Here is a 22,411-nt window from a genome sequence, read left to right as displayed (position 1 = left end):
ACACCCCTACTAAAACAACACACCCACAAAAGCAATTTGTGACATGTAAATAAGCAAAAACGTTATTTCTACCTCATCAGGCCAACAATGAAGTGGGTCTTAAAAAATTAATTTAATCCTAGTTTAAAATGAACTAGGCTATTTTGCTACCTCAGACTTAATGACGAATGGCCATGTCACTTTACTAAAATGATTGACGTAGTGCAGAAGCCATACATTTACTGATATATAGCTACAACTATATGTATTAAAAAAGGTTCCAGGCAATATCAGTCTCGATATTTCTGCTTGTTCAACCTTCAGTGGCCCCTTAGGAAACAAGGGCCGTAAAGCATTTCTGTGGTACGACTTGCAGCCAGCTCTGGGCTTGGTAACTGTACCAAGGGCATGTGCTGCTCTTACCACTCTCCTGTTTCCCCAGGGGCCACGGTACCGATCTTGCACTCAGTCCATTCCTCTGCTTCACACCTTTGCCTCTGTCCACATCTGCCATGCTCTCTGGACCACACCTAGACTGCTGGGCGGGTCTCCTGCTTGGCTGTGTGGTCCTCCTCTCATTTTAGCATCAGTCCAGTGACAGGCTGACCCCAAAGCACAGTTTTATTACGTTGTTTCATCAAAAGCTGACATTCTTGCCCGGCCAGCATGGCTCAGTGGTCGAGTATCTACCTATGAACCAGGAGGCCATGGTTCGATTCCCAGTCAGGGCACATGCCCGGGTTGCATGCCCGATCCCCACTGTGGGGCATGCAAGAGGCAGCCAATCAATGTTTCTTTCTTATCACTGATGTTATTTCTCTCTCCCTTCCTCTCTGAAATCAATATAATATTATATTAAAGCTGGCATTCTCTCCCCCCATAGCCTTCTGTTTGAACTTAAGCCTACTCCCCCACTCCAAATTTCTCCAAACTTATTTCCTACTATGTCCTGATACTATTTTCATCCCCCTTGGTACTGCCATTCACGCTCACCCCTGCTTCTCTCCCCTGTTTGGGAGGGTGGCGGTGGGGTGGGGGGTGGGGGGAGCAGTCTGTCCACATCCGTCTCCCCCGCTGTAGCCCAGTTTGCATTCTATTTCTTCACGAACTCTTCCCTACTGCACTGGTTCACACTTCCATGTCTCTTAGCCCTTTGTCATTGTCTATGTCATGTTTTCGACTTTCTCACCAAATAGAGGATATGAACCTCAAGAACAGGGGACCTCGTCTCCTCTGCATTCTGACCGAGCTGGCACTCAGAGATGCTCCGCGACCACACGCTGAACACCACAGCCTTGCATTAGTGTCCAGACTCAGTAAGTAGACTGGCAGACTGGATGTTTGCCAAGCAAGTAAATTTTATATGTATTTCTATAGACTAAACATAAAGTATATAGATACCTATATCCCTGTATTTATAGAAACCCTCCAGGCAAAATGTCCACAGACTTAATCTTGCTCTCTCAGATCCCTATATTGATGCCTAAATTGCTCTAAATATAGTTTGAGGAAGCCATTAAGCAGAATCCATTATACCATATAAACAATTCAAAATTGTACATGTCACCAAATTAGCCAAGCGATATCAGCATGAAACTGCAAATACAACTTCATAAAAAGCCAAGTCATTATTCCTTTTTAAAATAAAGTAGGGCTGTAGCCAGTTTGTCTCAGTGGATAGAGCGTCAGCTAAGGGCACGTACCTCCATTGCAGGCTCGGTCCCTCGCCCAGTCGGGTAGCATATGAGAGGCAATCTATCAATGGGTCTCTCTCACATTGATGTTTCTCTCTCTCTCGGTCTCTCCCCCTCCGTTCCACTCTCTCTAAAAATCAATGGCAAAAGTTTGTAATGGTCTTTATTATCCATGAATGAGTGAGATCATGTGGTATTTTTCCTTCATTGACTGGCTTATTTCACTTAGCATAATGCTCTCCAGTTCCATCCATGCTGTTGCAAATGGTAAGAGTTTCTTCTTTTTTACAGCAGCATAGTATTCCATCGTGTAGATGTACCACAGTTTTCTAATCCATTCATCAAACTGATTGTCAAACTGCAGTGGGAAGGCCAGAGAGGGTTGGGGGGCAGAAGGGAGGGGAGTAAGAGATCAACCAAAGGACTTATATGCATACATATAAGCATAACTAATGGACATAAGACACTGGGGGGTAAGGGAGGGCAGGGATTGTCAAGGGCGGGGGGTGGGGGAAGGACACATATGTAATACCCTTTGTAATACTTATTATAATATTTTTTTAAAAAAAGAATAAAAAAAATCAATGGCAAAATCCTTGGGTGAGGATTAACAAAAAAATAAGGTAGAGATAGGTCTTCAACAATTACTTAAACAATATGCTCTGATAACATTTTACTAGCTAAAGCCTAGGAGCATTTACATTTTTAAAGCTATCAACATTTTAAAGGTATGTCACTAGATCATATTATTTCAGACTCACGAGACTGGGCCATTTCTTTTCTATGCCACTCTAATAATTTCAAGGAAAAGTATTCTTTTCTATTGCTACCAAGAAGCACCTTTGTATTCAAGTTTCTTAGTTGTCATAGTGACTATATTTTTAAATCAACCTAAATAAATGCGTTATTGCAGACAGAATGTTTCAGTGCTGGCAAACTACAATAACAGGTTTTCCCCAATATAGATTTGCCTCACGGTCACCCATCACCTGCTCGATCATGTCAGGTGTGTGCTGGGAAAGGAGGGGGAGGCATTCACAATTCCAGTAGGCACAGGAGAGGCAGTGTTATTGTGGTAAGTTTACACAGTGACAGATGATTACTAGAATTAGTGGGGTGATCACACTATAGGGTATAAAAATGTTGAATCACTACACTGTACACACCTGAAACTAATGTAGCCAATATAAGATTGTGTATCATTTATACTTAAATAAAAAAATAAAGAAGAAAAGAAAAGGCAGTGTTTACCTACACTCCAGCACTACTTCTGAATAAGAATTCTGATATCCATCCTGCCACAAATCTCTCAAATAGTTGGACAATACAAAAAGCACCGGGAACATGAAGGCTCTTTTCTAAATCCAAAATTTAAAATGAAATAGGCACTATGAAGATTTGCTATAATCGTTAACCAAATAATTCTTTCTGTCTATAAACTTAGACTCCACCCCCCGACCCATTCTATTTTTCTCATTTCCTGCTAAAACCAAATCTTTCCCCTCTGAAACTACTTAAATTTCTTTAGGAATGTCTGCTTCCTACCTGGAATAGAGTTTAGGAAACGCTTACCATTATCATTTAGGAAACTGTAACATTACACCTTTGAAATAATATTACCTGATACAGCTCCTCACTCCCGGGGACATTCGATCCTTCAGGATTGCTCATCGTTGTGTGCCCATGTCACGCTGTCCAGAGTAAACCTCCTAAAATGCAACTTTGATCCTTGCAGGTCCTCCACGGCAACCCAAAGCCCCGCCGATGAGGTTTATCCTTTGGAAATGCAGTGGACACTGTGCAGGATCTTGCCCTTGTCTAATTTTTCAATTTAAAAAATCTCCACTCAACCAGACATACATACTTACATCATTATGCTGGCCATTCCAAAGCCACATGCATTTCTGTCAGAACCCCCTTCCCTTCCCCTTTTTACCCATTAAATTAGACCACAATTTCTCAGCGAGCATGATGTTTTGGACCAGACAGTTCTGTGTTGTGGAGGACTGCTCCCCGCACTGTAAGATATTTAGCAGCATCCCTAGGCTCCACCATTATATGCCAGTAGCACACTCTACCCTTCCTGCAAATATCCCCTCGGGGCCAAAATTACCTCCAGTCCAGAACCACTGAATCAGATAGTCACTGAATCCCTAGATACTCTCAATACTCAATGACCTTTATGAGCCAAATTCACTGCACATAGGTTACAAGGTCACACGACTCAAACCACAGCAACTCTCCCAAGCAAATCATGAGTATTTCCCTAAAAGCAGCCATTTTAGGTCAAGAATGGGGAAGCTCACAGCTCTTATATTGCTCTTATATAGGACAATAACCCACAACTCAGACATATCTTAGGCCCTAGTGTTAGGGTTTTAATGATAAACATGCTAAGAGACATGAAGACAGAGCTGCACAGAGACTGGGAGCCATGTGCAATGAATAGGAGCCAAGCATCTATAGGTGCTCAGGGACAGAATGATCCATCAGAAGACACCTGAGACAGAGGGTCTACAGTAGTCGACGGGGTACAGAATTGCTGATGTAATTTTGTTTGCTACAGGTCTAATTATGAACCTGCATGGCTCCCTATAATCCATACTCTCCTATGTCTCCTAAAATATGTCAAAAAGATAGAGGATCCAACTTGAAAATGGTTCCACTGACCAAATCTAGGACATCTTGAGCCACAAAATAAATGATAGTGAGGAATTATAACCACCCACAGAATAAAAGAAACACACTCTGTCATTTAAGGGTGAATGTAAGTTTTGGGGCAAGTCTAGGAAGCTAATCAGAGCCAAGCCTAAAGTAAATAATCATACCATAAACAGGTCCCCGGGAGTGAGAAGCTGTTTCAGGTGAATAATTATAGAGCGGTGACACTGATCTTCCTTTGAATCTTAGAAAATAGTTCCGAGAGTTTAAAAATGTCTGGGTCAGCCCTAGCTGGTTCTCACTGGATAGAGCGTCGACCTGGGGACTGAAGGGTCCCAGGTTCGATTCTGGTCAAGGGCATGTACCTTGGTTGCAGGCACATCCCCAGTAGGGAGTGTGCAGGAGGCAGCTGATCGATGTTTCTCTCTCATTGATGTTTCTAACTCTCTATCCCTCTCCCTTCTTCTCTGTAAAAAAAAAAAATCAATATATTTTTAAAAATGTCTGGGTCAAAGGCAGCCTCAGGGGGTAAGTACACAGTCATATCCAAGGGGTCTAACTGAAGCCAAAGGGTGACAGTTCTTTGGACGTGCTCTGAAACACTCCTGCATAACGATAGTGCCATATACCTACCGTGGGGTGATCGTGAGAATAAATGACAACATGTGTCAACAGTCTGCCAACAATTGTTGGCACTACGGATGCACTTTCCCATCATTAAAAATCTTTAATGACTTTCCTCGATGCATAAGCACGAATCTTGCCTCCTCCAATACTATAATGCGGTGGTGAAATGAATATATTTAAATCAAATTTAGATTTGTATTTTCTGACTCCAATGCCTATAGTCAGTTCCTCAGGGCACAAATCATACTGGCCCAAACTCTCTTTACTTCTGGAAGTTCTCAAGAACTGACTTAGATACTGGTGCTGCTTTAGTAGGAACGCTCTGAAAGTGAAAACCAGTTTTAAAACTTCCAAAAAAGTTTATGACTTCTACACTTTTTATCTACATGTAAAAATCTGGACTACTAGATTAAGTGAAAAGACATAAAATGTTAAAATTTGGATTCAGTTACCTAACTGGGCTTTTACAAGTTTCCATTTACACAACCTCTGGTTTATTTATAAAAAGAAAACTTTTTAATTTGCAGTTTCACAATGGCATGTGTCAGCCGTAATCTTTTACCCCTGAAAATATATCCCATAAGTGATCCTAAAGATTAGGTGTTTAATAAACTTAATCCTTCAGAAACACAACCATGTAACTAATGTCAGTTTTAATATGTACCAATACACAGGTATTTCAAAATCTCCCATAACTCATACTTACAATGGCATTTTCATGACTTAGCATGTGGGGAGAGCAATATTTTCAAATACAATCAAATGTCTTTATGCTCACATTTAGAGAAGCTTGCCATACATCATTACAAAAACATTTTTTAAATAAAACTCACTATTTCAAGTCTTAGGGAGAGTCTGGAGTACATAAGGAAAAAAAACACACCAAAAAAACAGAATGTTCCTTTTGGGTAAGTGTTGCTTCATTTCTAACAGCCGTCAGCTCAGAGAATTAAACTTCTGTGGAGGCGAACCTCTAATGACTACAGAGTCTTCCAACACTCTGTGCTGGGAGTCTGGCAGCTGCATCACACGACAATTAAAAAGTCCTAAAAATATAGCGAGAACATTCGTGGAGGCTCATTTCACTGTTTGAAGTGTGGTGTTCTTCCTTACTTAAAAAAAACACCCACAAACAAAAACCTGCAAGAGGTTAATTTTCAAATCTGGAAAATTGCGCAGGGTTACTGAAGAAACCAACACAGACTCTAGCAGCACTTCTCCCCTCGCCCCCCAAGGAATTTTCAGTTTAGATTCAATTAACTCCTTCTCTATGAGGCAGCACCCTAAGAGGGTGGAGGACCACGGTTAAGCTTAACTTTTGCTCTAAAGAAGTCAATGACTACAAGGCTGAAAATGTACTCTTCCCCCCAACTAAAAGAAACAGTAAAAACAGGCCAAAGCAGAGGTCATTAAATTTGCACTGTGATCTACAAACAAGCTGATTGTACACAAGATTTTGAGTCAGGCTTTACTTGCAAGAAAAGCAGCACAGATTTCAACCGGTTCTATAAAATTAGCAAGCTGGACTAAATTTCCTACATCAGTTGTACATATAATACTGTACTGACTTTGCACCTGTCCTTGTTATTACCATGAAGCATGATGAGTAAATGACCCTTTCATGAAGCCCAATAAAACGTGTAAAGTAACATCATATACTGCACATAGTGGTAGAAATTGGGATTAGCAGACATTCATGATATTTTACAAAAACAACAAAACAAATCTAAAATTTAGTGGTGACCCACCAAAAGCCATCAATTAACTTTACAAAGTATCCATTTCAAGTAATCTTGACTCAAAATATCACAAAGCAAATGTTACCTGAATTTACTAAATATCATGGGATTTTTGGCATCTACAAAGGTTAGAAAGCAAACATTAACTGAAGCATTAGGTTTCTTAGTTCACAATTAAGGCCACATAGTTTCATAATGTGGGCTATTTGTTTTAAAAGTTTCCTTTTTGTTCTCCCTAGTGAGCTTAACGTTTTCAAGACTAGTCCCAAGCACCAGCCTCTGGCATAAAACTGATACACAGGTTAACTGGCTTTTCTTATCAAACTATTTTCTAGAACAGAAAGTAGCAAAGGTAGAAGTGATAAGAGGAATACATGCAGGTGGGTTTCAATTTCACAGAATGTGTATTTTCCACGCAACAAATTAAGCATGCACATTGTACCTACCTGTCACAACTAACCCTTACTAGTCTCTCCAGCTATGGAAATTCCGGGGCACCTGGCCGTGGTGTTGCCAACGAGGACAACTTCTTGTCTACAGCTCTGATAATATCTCTCAAGCCCCCAAATACTTAAAAGTCTCTTCTAGTAATTAACCTTTAAGAATCTATCCTAAGGAAATGATCCAAGGCATGTTGAAATCTATAGGCAGAAAAATGACTAGAGACTAAAAAAATGAAACACTGGAAATCCAAATGTCGAGCAATAGGTTAAATAAATTAGGATGCTTCTAGCCAATGGAATAGTATTCAGTCACTTAAGTATGAAATATGAAGATTACGTAACATGGAAGAATATGATTAATAAATGGGGGAAAACAAGATACAGGATTACACAGAAAAGCCACATTATATAAAAACTATGTGTACATATATATTTAAATTGCATTTACAAAACTGTTATTGGTGATTCCCTTTAAGAAGTAGAATGAGGTTTGGAAAGAAGAGCAGATGTGAAAAGAAACTTTTCACTTTTTGTATTTCTCTGAATCGTTTCAATTTTTCCAGTAGAAATGCACTGATTTTACTTGCACAGTTGTCTCTTTAGAAAAAAGAAAACAAGTATATGAAAATAAATAGATAGAAATAGTTATAAAAAGTAGTAAAATGGAAAGACTGTGTATTTCTTTCTATATTTTCTAAACTTTCTGCGATGTCATAGTCTTTAATTTTTAAAAATTAAATCTTTAAATAACTAACAGTTATTTTTTGGTCAAGTATATAATCATTCCTTGACCTACTTTTTCATGTTTCAGATCCTACTCAAAGAATAATCTTACCACATTTAGATAACCCCCAGATAAAACTGCATCACTCTAAAGCAGTGGTTCTCAACCTTCTGGCCCTTTAAATACAGTTCCTCATGTTGTGACCCAACCATAAAATCATTTTCGTTGCTACTTCATAACTGTAATGTTGCTACTGTTATGAATCGTAATGTAAATATCTGATATGCAGGATGGTCTTAGGCGACCCCTGTGAAAGGGTCATCGACCGCCAAAGGGGTCGCGAGAACCGCTGCTCTAAAGCCCCCAAAAAATGTTTTTGAAATAAAATAATCCGATTAGTTATTTTTCCTGTCCCTCCTTATCACTGATGACCTTCACAAAGCCTGTCTACAGAGGGCTTAGAGCACAGCTGTGAAGAGTGGTGGTTGGGGAAAGGGGGGAGGCCTAGAATCATACTTCCTGGGTGTGAATCCAGCTCCCCCAGCAGTGTGATTTTGAACCGGTTACTTGATTTCTCTGTTTCAATTTCCCCAAATGTAAAATAGGAATTAGAACACCTAGCTCTCAAGGTGATTGTGAGGATGAGTGGAGACGGGTAATAGAAATCATTATCAAAATGCCTAACATAGGAAGCTACTAACGTTTTATCTATTAGCTAATTAGGCTGCTAGCTATTATTCTCAGCATTGTAAAATTCATATGTAACAAAATATATATTTTAATAATTACTATTATAACCACTGAAAAATACATTTATAACGAAAATGAAATGAATTTAACACAATCTTTACGCTCCATATGTTACGCCAGCTTAGGCACCAAAAGAATAAATAAGGAAACCAGAGTTCACAGTGATGTCATTTTTATCTCACCGACACCTTAAGCATCTATTCTGCTAATTTTCAATTGCAGTAATTATGAACAGGATTTTTGTGTTTGCCTCCAATTTCCCATTAAAAGGGAAAATATATGATTAAAGGTTTGGGGAAACTGCTTATACAATGGATCCCAGAATGGCAAAACACAAACTTTACTTCAACAAAGTTCTTCCTTCTTTCTTCCCACTCTTTGAAAAGAGGTAGGTGTTCATTAAATTAAAAACAAAGATTAAGCCTCCCCCGACCTTTTCTGCTTGGATCAGGGATCAAAGAACAAATTGAATGTTTTCTGCCTTTCTTTTACCTGGACTTCCTGCTATACTAGGGGGAAAAATCCCACTATAGTTCCTCTGTAGTCCATTGATTCCTGATTGAGATAATTTTCCATTACTTGAGATAGATCAGGGTGAACCACGCTTCAGAGGTATGAAGGTATCTAGTCAGACAAAACACAGTTGTCTGAATTTCTACTATCCAAAAACATAAAATAAATCCATGCATTGGGAGCAACATGAGGACTAAAAATCAAACTCTGTCCTCATCTATGTCAAGGAAATATTATATCGGGATTAAAGGAACTGTAGAAAATATTTATAAATAGATCTCAACCATTTGATTTCTATGTAGCAATTTTTGAGAAGAGATTGCTTTAAATAAGAATGGTTGGGTCATTACAAAGAAATGAACCTTTACTAGAAACTGACGCCAGAAAAGTTAGCCAGGTACAAAATAAATATATTTATATCATGCTACCCATGAAACAAACTTTCTGAGAAGTGAGGACGGAAACCTTCATAGACCGTAAGATGACTGGTAAGATGGAGGCACTCCATGATCCCCAAGGAGAACCCGCCGCACGTGGGCATCCGAAGGCTGGCAGTGGTCCCAAAGTCTGGAAGTGTTTTACCCCCAAAGCATCAACTGCTAGCAATTTCTGAGTCTGTTTTGCCTCTGCCCATGACAAGAATCAACTTGTTCCAAAATTCCACTAAATATGTTTCTTTTATGTTAAAACTCTGCTGTTTCTGGGAAAGCTAAAAGTTAGAATTTTTTACACATGTGGACAAAAGCTATATTTGGACCTTTCAGTCCCTTAACAGAATAAAGACATTTTTAAAAAGAACTCCCCTGCTGCAGTTTATTATAAGAAACTCACCCTGACTTTTGAAATTTAAAAAAGTAAACCTTGTTGTCCTACATAATGCCTTTAATGTAAAAGTTCAAGGTTCCATTTGTAAAAAGAAAACAAAAGTAAAGCATTTAATTTAAATTAATTGCAAGTTTAAAAAGTTATTGAAGAGAATAGTCATGACTTCTATTTATAGATCCTTTTTTCTAGTCACCCCATATATAAATGCATAGGTTGTGTATTTCTTTAAAAATTGATGCTCATCACATCAGTTTAAGTATTAAATATTTAAAACTCCATAAAATCATCATTTCTTAGACTTTCTTTAAATACATGTAAAACCATCCTTAATTGCCTGTGAAGCTGTACTTCCCAACGACATGTCAGCCCTACACAACAAAGACAAATAAATGGAAATCCAGGACAACAAAGACCATAAACCATGGCATTCCAACACACCTGCCTCAATGAGATAAAAAGTGCACAGACAGGCTATGGGGAAATCTGTAAGTACTGAAATAAAGTTTAGCATGGGCCTCGTTGATAAAGTTAACATTCAAACAAGTGTCATCTCCTTTTGAATCACTTCACTTACTTTACACCTGGTTTTCTGAATCTCAGCACCATTTACATTTTGGACCCCTGAGAATTATGTTGTGTCTGTTGTCTGTCTGTCCTGTGTACTGTAGGATACTGTAGATAACAGCATCCTGGCTTCTACCCACTACGTGCCAGTAGAATCCTCATCCCCAGTTGTGGCATCAAAACATGACTCCAAACTCCACTAACTGTCCCATAGAGCACAAACATACCCAGTTGAGAGCCACTGCTCTACACGAAAGCAAACCCAAAGGTTAAAATGGATAAATCCTAACATTTGATTTTATTTGAAGTGATTTTACAAGAGACACAGAATACGTGAGTTAGTTGTACTAACCACGTCAGGCCTTGTAAATTGAGTCAATACCACTAGGAAGACGTGACTATCCATTTTGACAGAAAAGACTCAAGGGACATTGTGTTACCAGCATAAATGCTACTAGCACATGCCACACCATTCATTGCCCCTTCAATCGGGAAAGCTTTTAAACCCATAAAAAAGATAACCAGGGCCCCTTAAAACTCTAACATGGGTATCAGGAATGGAATCGGTGACTGCATAATGAACTGCCTAGAAACTGTTTATCTCTGCTTGTGTCGAAGATCAGATCAATTTAAGATGAAAACGACCAATCTGAGTAGGAAAGAACATAAAAAAGTTGAGGTAGATGGCCTAAAATTTTGTGCAGGAACAACTCATTAGCAGATCCTACTTCTTTTCTCATTCCTCTCTCTTCACCTAAGCAAAGCTGTCCTTTCCTTGAGAATTTTCAGAAAGCAGATAGTTTTACATGCCCCCTAAAAAAAATCAATTTGTAAAGTCAAATCAGAACAAACAATGCCCATTTAAAGATATGCATTCATCTTAAGCATAAGACAAGTTTCTTATGCTACTTCAAAGCAAGATTTAATGTCTTCTTTATAACATATCAACCACACAACAGACATGAAGTTTTAAATAGCAAGTCTATCTAGAGAACAGATGTTGAATCAACGCCAAGAAGACTATAGCTTTGAAGGATACCTGGCACTCCGAAAATACAGTATCCAAAACTGTGCCTATGAAAACCAAAATCTAATTGTTCCAAAGAAATCTTATCTGAAACTTTTTAAAAAATATCTCTTCTCTTTGTACATGGGAAATCATGTTTAGACCTAAACAGTGACAAAAGTGATGCTTGTAACATTTCATAGCCACATGCCAAAATTTCAAGGATTAACTCACAATGTTTTAATTTCCACAATCTGATTGAAATCGGTCTTTGTTTTCTTTCTCAGTGCTTGAGTTTTTGCTTTTAAACAGACATGAGGAAGAAGTAGTAGAAATCACAACAGCAAGTACTAGGTTTCTGATGGCAACTATGATTGTGTTTCCTTCTGAATTAGCTTTTTAAAAAAATTTTTCCTCTACTTTTCTTTCTTAACACAAAATTGAAACCATACTACAGAGTTTATTTCTTGCCTTTTTCACTTAACATTTCCCCATGTCTTTAAATTGCCCCCCAAACAATTTTTAAAGGCCACTCCTATGAATGCTATGATAATATTATTTAACTGTTTTCTATTTTAGGGATTTTAAATTGTTTTCAATCTTTTGATCTTATTGCTGGGATGAATTCTCATGCATAATTATGTTGGCATCTCAGGTTATTTAGGATAAGTTAAATTATTAGTTCAAATGGAAAGGACATTTGTATAGTACAAAACAAACTGCTTTCCATAAAGATTATGAAATTTACACTTCCATCATTCATTGAGAATGCCAATTAACTGCATATCAAAATATAATGGACATTTTCTTTTTCAAAAACATGTCAACTTTAAATATAAAAACCATATCATTGTTTTCATGCATATTTATTTAGTGAGACTGTGCTGTCTTATACTTAGTATTTATAATTCTACCTTTTCAAACTGTCTCTTTGGTGTTTGATTCATTTTGCCATTGCAGTGTTAAGGTTTTTTTCATATTAAACTATTATGATTTAATGTAAAAACATATAACCCTTGCTTATAACATCTAGAAAGTTTTGATTTTTATGTTGTCTAACCAACCTTTTCCTTTGTGATCTTCCCACTATGTGTATGCTTAGAAAATCCTTTCCTATGTCACCATAACTATTGACATCTTTTCCTTTAGTTCTTTGGTTTCATTTTGACATCAATATTTTTAAAACACCTGGAATTTATTTTTGGTATAGTATGAGAATGGTGATTTAATATCTGGTAGCATGAGAGCCCATTAATCATTATTTCCAAAATTTTCCTGCCTATTTTTCCAGATTAACTTTTAAAATCACTTTGTCATGTGTCCCTCCCCCTGCTTCCCCCAAAATCATTTAGATTCTTATTGAAATTGCAATTAAACTATAAATAAAAATCAGGAAGAATGTATAGAAGAATGTTGAATACTGCTGCTATCAGGCATCCTTACCTGATTATCATAGAAATACTTCCAGTATCTCATTTGTATACCAATTACACAGACCTTTTGTTTCAGAGAGGATTTTTTAGTCTGTTAGGGAATTCTCCATTTTTATTACTAAATCCCTAATTGAACTTAGATTTTGTATTCTATCAAGTGCTTTTGTGATATCTTTTTGGGGATTATGTGTGCAATAACTTTATCTTCTAGATCCCATGTATTAACAGGTTTCTTAACAATAAGCCATCTTTTCATTCCTGTCATAAACCCTACTCATAGCAGTGTATTATTCTTTAATATGTTGATTTGGGATTGCTAGTGCTTTAGTCAACATTTCTCCATATAAATATTTCTAGTCTGGAGTCTTTTTGAAGATAATTTTTTTTTAGATAACTATTAAAATTCCAATGTTACTATTTCAATTAGACATTCAACTTCTTTATTTCACTTAAAATTTCCCTAAAAACATTCATTTGGAGATTTCCAAATAAGTTTCAATTTTTAAAATCTCATCTGCATATACTGTTTATATGCCACTTAGGTTTTCTAATTTGGCATACTTACGATTTTCTTTTCTTTTGTTAGGCATCTTAAATATCTGTCTCTAGAGTTCGTATTTCCCCTGTGTCCACCAAGAATTAGCTATTTGACTTATCAAATCTCCCTTTTTCCTTGTGGTCACTTTCTTGCAGAATAAATCAACTTGTAAAGTGGCTATTCCCAGTCATCTGAACCTGTTTTGGGGCAGGCTGCCTTTTAATCATTAATTTAATTAATTAGAGAAGTCATAACTTCATTAAACTCTACTGGAATTTTTAGAACCTATTTTTAAAATTTTGTTAATGATCCAGGAAGCAACGTAGTAACTAGATCTGGTCTTAGAAAACTATTTTTTTTCCCCTGCCAGAAGACACTGCTCCAGTGTTTAGTATTATTCATTTTCAGTACTACATGAGCCAAACACTTCAAAATAAATTCTTTTCAAGAGAAGAAACAAAATGAAATGAAGAAACAAAGTGAATACTGGAAACTATGTTTATACAATGTAAATATAAACAATTTAACCTTATTGAAACTAGAGAAAATACACTTCAGAAACCACATGTTTCTTTTTAGGAATGATAATCTGATTGTGGCAAAACTCAGTATTTGTGTAACTGCTATTCATGCGTACTTGCAATTTGCCCAATTTTTTTTAGCCCATTAGAGTTCCTGGTATATTGTTACCATAATTTGGCATGCATTTCCCTGTGTAATTTATGTATTTTTTTCAGAAATGCTGATTAATTACCTCCATTCTTCCCTATGAAATACATATGGACATTCTCATGAAAATATTTTCCTTTAAATGCATTTTCCATATTATACATGAGTGGGGAGGAGAGGCTTTGCTAAAAAAAAAGTTAAATATCTTTAATTTTTACTTCTGTGGCTTCCCCAAACCCATAATGACTCTACTAGTCATTAGGTGTTCTTATTCTTAAGTAGAGAACATCCCACTTACTGTAGGAAGCCTCTTCAACGTACACTTTTCCCTCACAAGTTTACATTTCCCTTCCAATGACCATAAGAAGTATAGATTTCTCTCTATATAATTTTGAGACATTTGTGTAAAAGAGACAGGTGGGCCGCTTACAACTTTTATGATAAAGGCTAATTCATACACACGCAAGCACGCGCGCGCGCGCACACACACACACACACACACACACACACACACACTACTAAAATATCTAGCAGATACAAAGCTCATATTGTCACACATGTAACTGCCACGGTACAAGGAGAATTTAAAAGTAAGATGGGGAGCGGGGGGCTAAGAATCACCGTACCTGCTTTCCGTCCAGGGTGCAGAGCCTCTTGACCACTCCTGAGTCTAGTTTAATGGCTTCGGTGATATCGGTTAAGACTTGTTCAAAGGAATGAGCGGTCTTCTTATTCAGAAGAATCCGCACGGCTTTTCTAGGCTTCACTCCGCTTCGAATCACAGTCACCAGCTTGGGTTTGATGAAATCTTTACTTTCCTTCACTTCACTTTTCACCGAGGTGGGAGCAGCCGAGGCTCGGGCGGTCCCACCCTTGATGTTCACAGACCAGTTCGGATTAATGTTTTTGGTGTAATCAACTTTACGAAATGGTTCGTTCGATGCACACACGTAACTCTCACCTAAAAAGCAAACATCGGTTTTATTAGCATGATTTCCCCACCGTGGAAGAACAAATGCTGGACACCCACTGAACGAACCCCTAAACTGAGCAGGTTCACTGAAAGGATCCATGCCCTTCTCTGGCACTCTCCCCACCCTCCCTTTGTTTTTAATAGCATCTAGGTTGGTATTGGGAACAACATGCATCACAAAGTGAAAATCACTGGACAAAGAAACAAGAAAGATCAGGGTTTTGTTCTGATCCAAAGTGTCTTCCCGGAAAATTTCTCTGCAATCTGGGTCTCAATATCATTGTCTGTAACATGAAGTTGTTGCCACAGATGAATTCTGAAGTATCCTTAGTTCCAAAGTCTATTAACTAATTTAATTTTTAAAGAATTTCATCTGGAAGAAATAATTATATCACAAAGTAATATAGTCATATAAATAAAACTATTTTCCTTCTTCCAATTATAGATTTCAGTCATAATCAAAGAATGATCACACAACTTCACATAACTGACTAAATTATATTCAGTTATAGGATCATTTACTCAATTAATGAAGCACCACAAAAAGCAAGAAAAGTTTTGAAAGCTCAAAGAAGCATACCTCAGCATTTTTCTTTAATTAAAGAATGTAGATTTAAAAATAATTAGTTTAAATAGATAGCCCTTTCTATATCTATTTAAATGGGAAAGATATTAAGTAGTTAAAATGATGTGTTCATCACACACAGTCTTCTGCTCAATTTTTATTAAGAAAAACATAAAAACTATACTATGTCAATTGATTTACTGAGTAAATGTTCATTAAAGTTGCAAAATTATGTTTTTTTAAATGTGTTTTATTGATTTTTTTACAGAGAGGAAGAGAGAGGGATAGAGAGTTAGAAACATCGATGAGAGAGAAACATCAATCAGCTGCCTACTGGGGATGTGCCCGCAACCAAGGTACATGCCCTTGACTGGAATCAAACCTGGGACCTTTCAGTCCACAGGTCAAAGCTCTATCCACTGAGCCAAACCGGTTAGGGCCCAAAATTATATGTTGAAAAATAATATATTTTGATTGAACAAGCATAATTATATGTTTAAAAATAATTTTTCTTTTGGGAGATTCAGAAGCCACCAATTATTTTAATCTTAACTTTTTGGCATATAAAATAAAAGGGTTACAATCTAAGAATTTCTCTAAGATATCTTCTAACTCAAAAAGAAGCCATTATTTTTTCACCCATTCTGTATAGTCTCATTCTTAATATTATAATGATAGAATACAACCCTTAAATGCTGTGAATGCTTAAAACAAAAATAACCAAAATACTGAAGAAGTCCTGAGGAAAACCTATTAATAAATATATTTAATTATTATCAGGATGCTGTTTAAATCCCGATTACTGGAGAACTTAAAGACTTCCAAAGGCACATGAACAATTCAGTAACAGATTGGACATATAAGAGGGCCTAAAAAGAGGAGGTATAATTGGGTCCCTGTCCAAGAAATCTGGGGGATGGGTCATAGGCTTTAATGCTGCATCCACAACAGTAGTTTGAAGTCCAGCCCAATCATCACCATTTAAAGATTTTTCATCTCTGTAGGTTTATCTAAATCATTGTTCATAGTGTAATCATCTGGGAAAGTGTCACATAATTTCAAAATAGATATGAATTTAATAAAATAGAACCATATAGCATATGCATGATTAATAAGCAAAAATAAACAATTATGATTTTGCTTTAACTTTATAGAGAAAGCAACTCTCACACTGAAAAGCTCTTACTAATTTTACCTATGATAAAAATTAAATCGTATGTTCTGATCCAAAATACTACAATAAAAAAGAGGAACCTCAGCAAGAAAAGGTGATTTTCTTTTTTTAAGATCAGAGAGAAGTCAGCTGGAGAAAAGCCTGTCCCAATAGAAAGAGAAAAAGACACTGGGAAAAAGAAACAAGAAATATTTAATATGTCAAATTTTCTTGATCAATGTAGTCCCTGCACAGTCGACATATTAACCAGGAGAGCTGCCTTTTAAATCTTTCTGTATTTTGCCTCTTTACATGGGTGCCGAATATCAAAATGAAAATAGGCAAAGGAAGCCTGTCTTTTAATTTGTTTTTGTGTGGTTACAGATAAATTTTCATTCTCTCCTCCTCTCCCTTCCTTCATGTTTCTATTTAAAACTCCTAGATCAGTTCCATAATAACTATGTATAGTTTTGAACCAAGGCTGGCCAGTGCCTGCTAGAGAGAGCCTTACCCCTTCTCCACATCCACAGGATAAATAATAATTCATAGGGTACTCTTCTGTTAAACCTAGATTGACCTTCACAATATGCACTGAATACCTACTATGCACCAGCTCGTGTGCTAGGTGCTGACATGATATCAAACCTACTTTGGCATCCTTGGCACTCAACATTTCAACACGGCTGTTCAGGACATGGTTTTGAGGTTAGCTTTGTGTTTCTTTATACTGGGCACATAAAACCCTACACAGTATAGATGTCATACCTTGATAACAATACCACCACAATACCCAGGCCAGCTTCCCTTGTCATGTCCCCACCCAGACCAAACAATCTGATTGTAATCTTGTCACTTACATAGATTTGCCTATGGCGAGAGCTTTGCCTATGTGCTGACAAAAGAATTTAAGCTCTTGGTTCCTTGGGCAGTTTCACAATAAATTACTATTCTGTTAGATACTAGACACCTACAAGATTGATTAGAAGCAATGGGCCTCGCCCCAACCAGATTCATGCTACTGTGTGGAGTCTTGTTTAAGATTTGTTACTCCCCTGCCAGCTAGCTTACCACTGCTCCCCTCCTCCCCATCCTGGGGAGCAACTTCACTTCCTACTCAAACTAGTCAGCTAAAAACTTAGGGGCCAGCCTTCTTTCTTTTGGTTCCCTACATACATCTTGACATTGAGTTCTGTCCACTCTATCCTTTAAATATTTCTGAAAATGCCCTTCCTATCTGCCTCCATCACCACCTACTTCCCACCGGGATCAGTGTAAGCATCTTATTTCTGCTCATGCCCAGGAAACATAACAAGTTTTCCAAGTGGAGGTACATTTTATGCTACTAATACAGCTGAAAAAGTGTATCCTGAAATCTCGATATACTGATGAAATACATCATGAGAGAACTTAACTCTTCCCAACATATGGTAATACTGCACTTGCCAAAGCAAGGAAAGGATCTCATTAAAAACTAGTTAAACTAGGATATAAATGTGTAGATACACACACACACAAACACACACACACACACACACACACACACACACTCTGAGTGGCCAGAATATTATGACCAGCCACCCCATCAGTACTTCATTGGGCCACCTTTTGCCTTCAATACTGCAGCGATTCTTCCTGGCATTGACTCCACGAGATGTTGAAAGGTGATGCAAGGAATCTGACACCATGCCTGATGAATAGCACTGTCTAGTTCTGTGAGATTTGATGGTTGTGGAATCAGCTTCCTGATGGCTCTTTTAACTTCATCCCACAAATGCTCAATTGGATTGAGATCTGGTGATTGTGGGGACCACCTAAGCAAGGTAAAGTCTCCCTCGTGTTCTTGAAACCACTCCTACACAATACGAGCACCGTGGCATGGCGTATTGTCTTGTTGGAAGAAGCCATCTTTGGGATACGCCATCAACATGATAGGATGAACTTGATCAGCAACAATACTTAGGTATGTTGTGCTATTCAGACGTTTATAATGATCTGGCCCTCTAGCAACTTCAGCACGAAATTATAGCTAATTTGCCTACAAATGTCACGTGGTCATAATAATCTGGCCACTCAGAGTGTGTGTGTGTGTGTGTGTATCATATATGGATATAAAGAAAATTAAGCAGTCCAGAACTGATCTAACATTCATAGCTAGACTCAATGTGATTTCAAGCTGGTCTGACGCTCACAACCAGACCTATGTTCTCCCATGGGATCTAATCTCACAGAATAGCTATCTCAAACAAAGTCACTCTGAGACTATGATAAAGTGACACAAAAACTAGGCCATTGTGCAATCCACACAATACCAAATATCCCCCTCTCACACTCAATGAATGACTACAACTTCTTTATCAATTACAGCTTTTTCCTCAATCTAGTTTGCTCTCCCTGTAAGATTTAATGAGATACCCAATTATAGAAATGCCATTCCTTTTGACAGCACTCACTACAGAATGAGTTCCTGCTTCCTTAGATCCTCCCTGAAAGTATCCAACTGAAGCCCCAATTCTAAGACAGATCCAACACTCTTCCCGAGACACCCCATAATGTCACCTTATGCCCGTGCATCCTTGATGCAGTGACTAATAAACCCAACCATAGTTGTGTTCTTGGTGGTCCTTGGCTGAAGAAAATTGAGATACACTCTCTTTGATACCAGTTCTTTGACCATAAGATGCTAAGAGGAAACCATTTTGAAAATTATGACATATGAATGCTATATACAAAGAGGATTTGCTTTCTGTAGAGAAAGAGGATGGAGAGAAGCATAAATAGGTTATACCACTTAATTGTTTTCAAGCATGGTATAAAACAAAGTCTTTCAATTTCCTTTTAAGAGTCTCTCCAGAGGCATGGTTATGGCTTTTTCCCATTGACATTTGTTCAAAGAATTTTTTATGACTTTATGTTTAGAAGGTTGACAAACTAAGTGTCCACAGCTGTGTAATACAACCTGGGTATTTCTTAACCATTAATTTTTATCCTTAAACAAATTAATTGACTCCTATTTAAGAGGCAAAAGGCTGTTAAAACCTAGGAACTTGCAAATTTCTTGTTCTCTGAAAACCTTCTTCTCTACAAATATATTTCAGTCTGTGCCAATTTTTCCACCTCCTCTCCCTTTTCAGTGATAAGGATACCCTCCTCCTAGTCATAGTTAAGTCCCTCTACCAGGACTTAGGTGCTTCCCTCTCCTCATACTGAGATATCAAGGGCATTCTTCTTCTCTCCTCCATTAAACTAGACAGTCTTCTCTACAATATTATACACAGTGTCTCTCACACACAGATCCTCCCCTCTCTTCATTCCTCATCTCACTCAACCTAATGGGTTTTTGGCTTCCATTCACTGCCAAGGTAAAAATACACTCCTCATTGGAACCGTAAATGACCCTAAATAGCCAAAGTACTCTTAAGAGGAACAATGTCGGAGGTATACATACTATCTGATATCAAACTATATTGCAAGGCTGTACTAATCAAAACAGCATGGCACTGGCATAAAAACAGACACACAGAACAATGGAACCAAATAAACAGCTCAGACATAAACACAAGCCTATATGGTCAATTAATCTATAACAAAGGAAATGAAGTAAAAACAGTCTCTTCAATAAATGGTGCTGGGAAAACTGGACAGATGTATGCAAAAAAAAAAAATGAAGCTAGACCACTTCCTTATACCATATACAAGGATAAACTCAAAATGGGTTAAAGATTTAAATGCGAGATCTGAAACCATAAAACTCCTAGAAGAAAAAAAAATAGACCCTAAAATATTTGACATTGCTCTTAGTAATATTTTTGGATATGTCTTCTTGGGCAAGGGAAACAAAAAAAAAAAAGTAATCAAATTAGACGACATCAAACTAAAAAGTTTCTGCACAGCAAAGGAAATCAACAAAATAAAAAGGCAACTTACTGAATGGGAGAAGGTACCTGCTTATGGTATATCTCATATGGGGTTAATAACAAAATATATAAAGAATCATACAACTTAACAGCAAAAACCCCCAAACAATCCAATTTTAAAATGCACAGAGGATCTCAATAGACATTTCTCCAAAGAGGACATACAGATGGCCAATAGACATATGAAAAGATGCTCAACATAACAAATCAGAGAAATGCAAATTAAAACTACAGTGATATATCACCTCACGCCTGTCAGAATGGCAGGTCGCTCTGACCCCCACCAATAAATCAACAAACAAGTGTTGGTGAGGATGTGGAGAAAACGGAACCCTTGGGCACGGTTGGTGGGACTGCAAATTGGTGCAGCCACTGTGGAAAATAGTATGGAGATTCCTAAAAAATTAAAAATAGAACTACCATATGATCCAGCAATCCCACTTCTGTGTATTTATCTGAAGAAATCTGAAACACTAATTCAAGAAGATATGTGCATCCCTATGTTCATTATAGCATTATTTCAAATAGCCAAGATATGGAAGCAACCTAAGTGATCATTGATAGATGATTGCATTAACAAAAATCTCTCTCTCTCTCTCTCTCTCTCTCTCTCTCTCTCTCTCTCTCACACACACACACACACACACACACACACGTATTACTTGGCCATAAAAGGAATGAAATCTTGCCATTTGTGACAACATGGATGGACCTAGAGGGTAATATGCTAAGTGAAATAAATCAGAAAAAAACCAACACCATATGATTTCACTTACACTATGTGGAATCTAAAACACAAAATAAATGAACGAACAAAACAGAAACTCAGATACAGAGAACAAACTGATGGTTGCCAAGTGGGAGAGGGGCTGACGGGCTAGGTGAAAAAGGTGAAGGGATTAAGAAATATAAATCAGAAGTTACAAAATAGTCACGGGGAATATAGTCAATAGTGTTATAATAACTACGTATATTGCCAGGTGGGTACTAGACTTATGAGGGGAGGATGATCACTTTGTAAGTTAAATAAATGTTTAATCCCTATGCTGGACCTAACACTAATATAATACTGAATGCCAACTGTAATTGAAAAAAACATTAAGCACTCCTCATCTGTTTTCCCTACTTCCTCACCCAGCATTTGCTCTTAAGCCACTGCAGCGTCACTTCTCCTCCCTGCGCTCCGCTGGCTGAAACAATGCTCACCCTGACCCCCATGTACTTTGCTTAAATGCAAAGCACATCTTTCTAATTTCACTTGATGTTTTCTGAGGGCACTGGACACCACTCATGATTCTCTTCCTGCAGATCCTTTCTCCTTGGCTTCCATGATCTAATTTCTTTTGTTTTACCTCTTACTTTGATTGTCCCCTCTTGGTCTGCTTTTCAGGATCCTTGTCTCTCACCCATCCAGGCATCCCTCACCCCCCTTAGATTCTCCACCCTCTTTGCTTCAACCCCCACCTATACCCAGACGACTCAAACAATGAGGACATCCCCAGCCTAGTCCTTTCTCTTGAGTTCAAGTCATTTACAGAACATTTCTACTAAATAATATATGGATATCACACATGCTACATGTCTAAATATCATGCCCCATCATTGCCATCCTGACCTCAAACTTTCTTCTTCCTGAATTTC

At 37.6% G+C, this 22,411-nt stretch overlaps 1 protein-coding gene across 4 annotated transcripts in view; it reads right to left on the bottom strand.

Moving 5' to 3' along the window:
* DCLK2 (doublecortin like kinase 2) overlaps positions 1-22,411 on the bottom strand; it is a 135,955-nt gene that overhangs the window by 98,704 nt on the left and 14,840 nt on the right. For all 4 annotated transcript variants that reach the window (XR_002829614.1, XR_002829615.1, XM_006081768.3 and 1 more), the window contains exon 2: positions 14,792-15,126. Coding sequence is in view for 2 of the 4 variants with exons in the window: in XM_006081768.3 (XP_006081830.1) it covers positions 14,792-15,126 (335 nt within the window). In the remaining 2 variants the exon portion in view is untranslated. The remainder of the gene's footprint in view (positions 1-14,791; positions 15,127-22,411) is intronic.

Source organism: Myotis lucifugus, unplaced genomic scaffold (assembly GCF_000147115.1).
Source record: "Myotis lucifugus unplaced genomic scaffold, Myoluc2.0 scaffold_1, whole genome shotgun sequence".
NCBI classification, from domain to species: Eukaryota; Metazoa; Chordata; class Mammalia; order Chiroptera; family Vespertilionidae; genus Myotis; species Myotis lucifugus.
The sequence above is the reverse complement of the archived record's forward strand: the minus strand, read 5'-3'. Positions and strand labels throughout refer to the sequence as shown.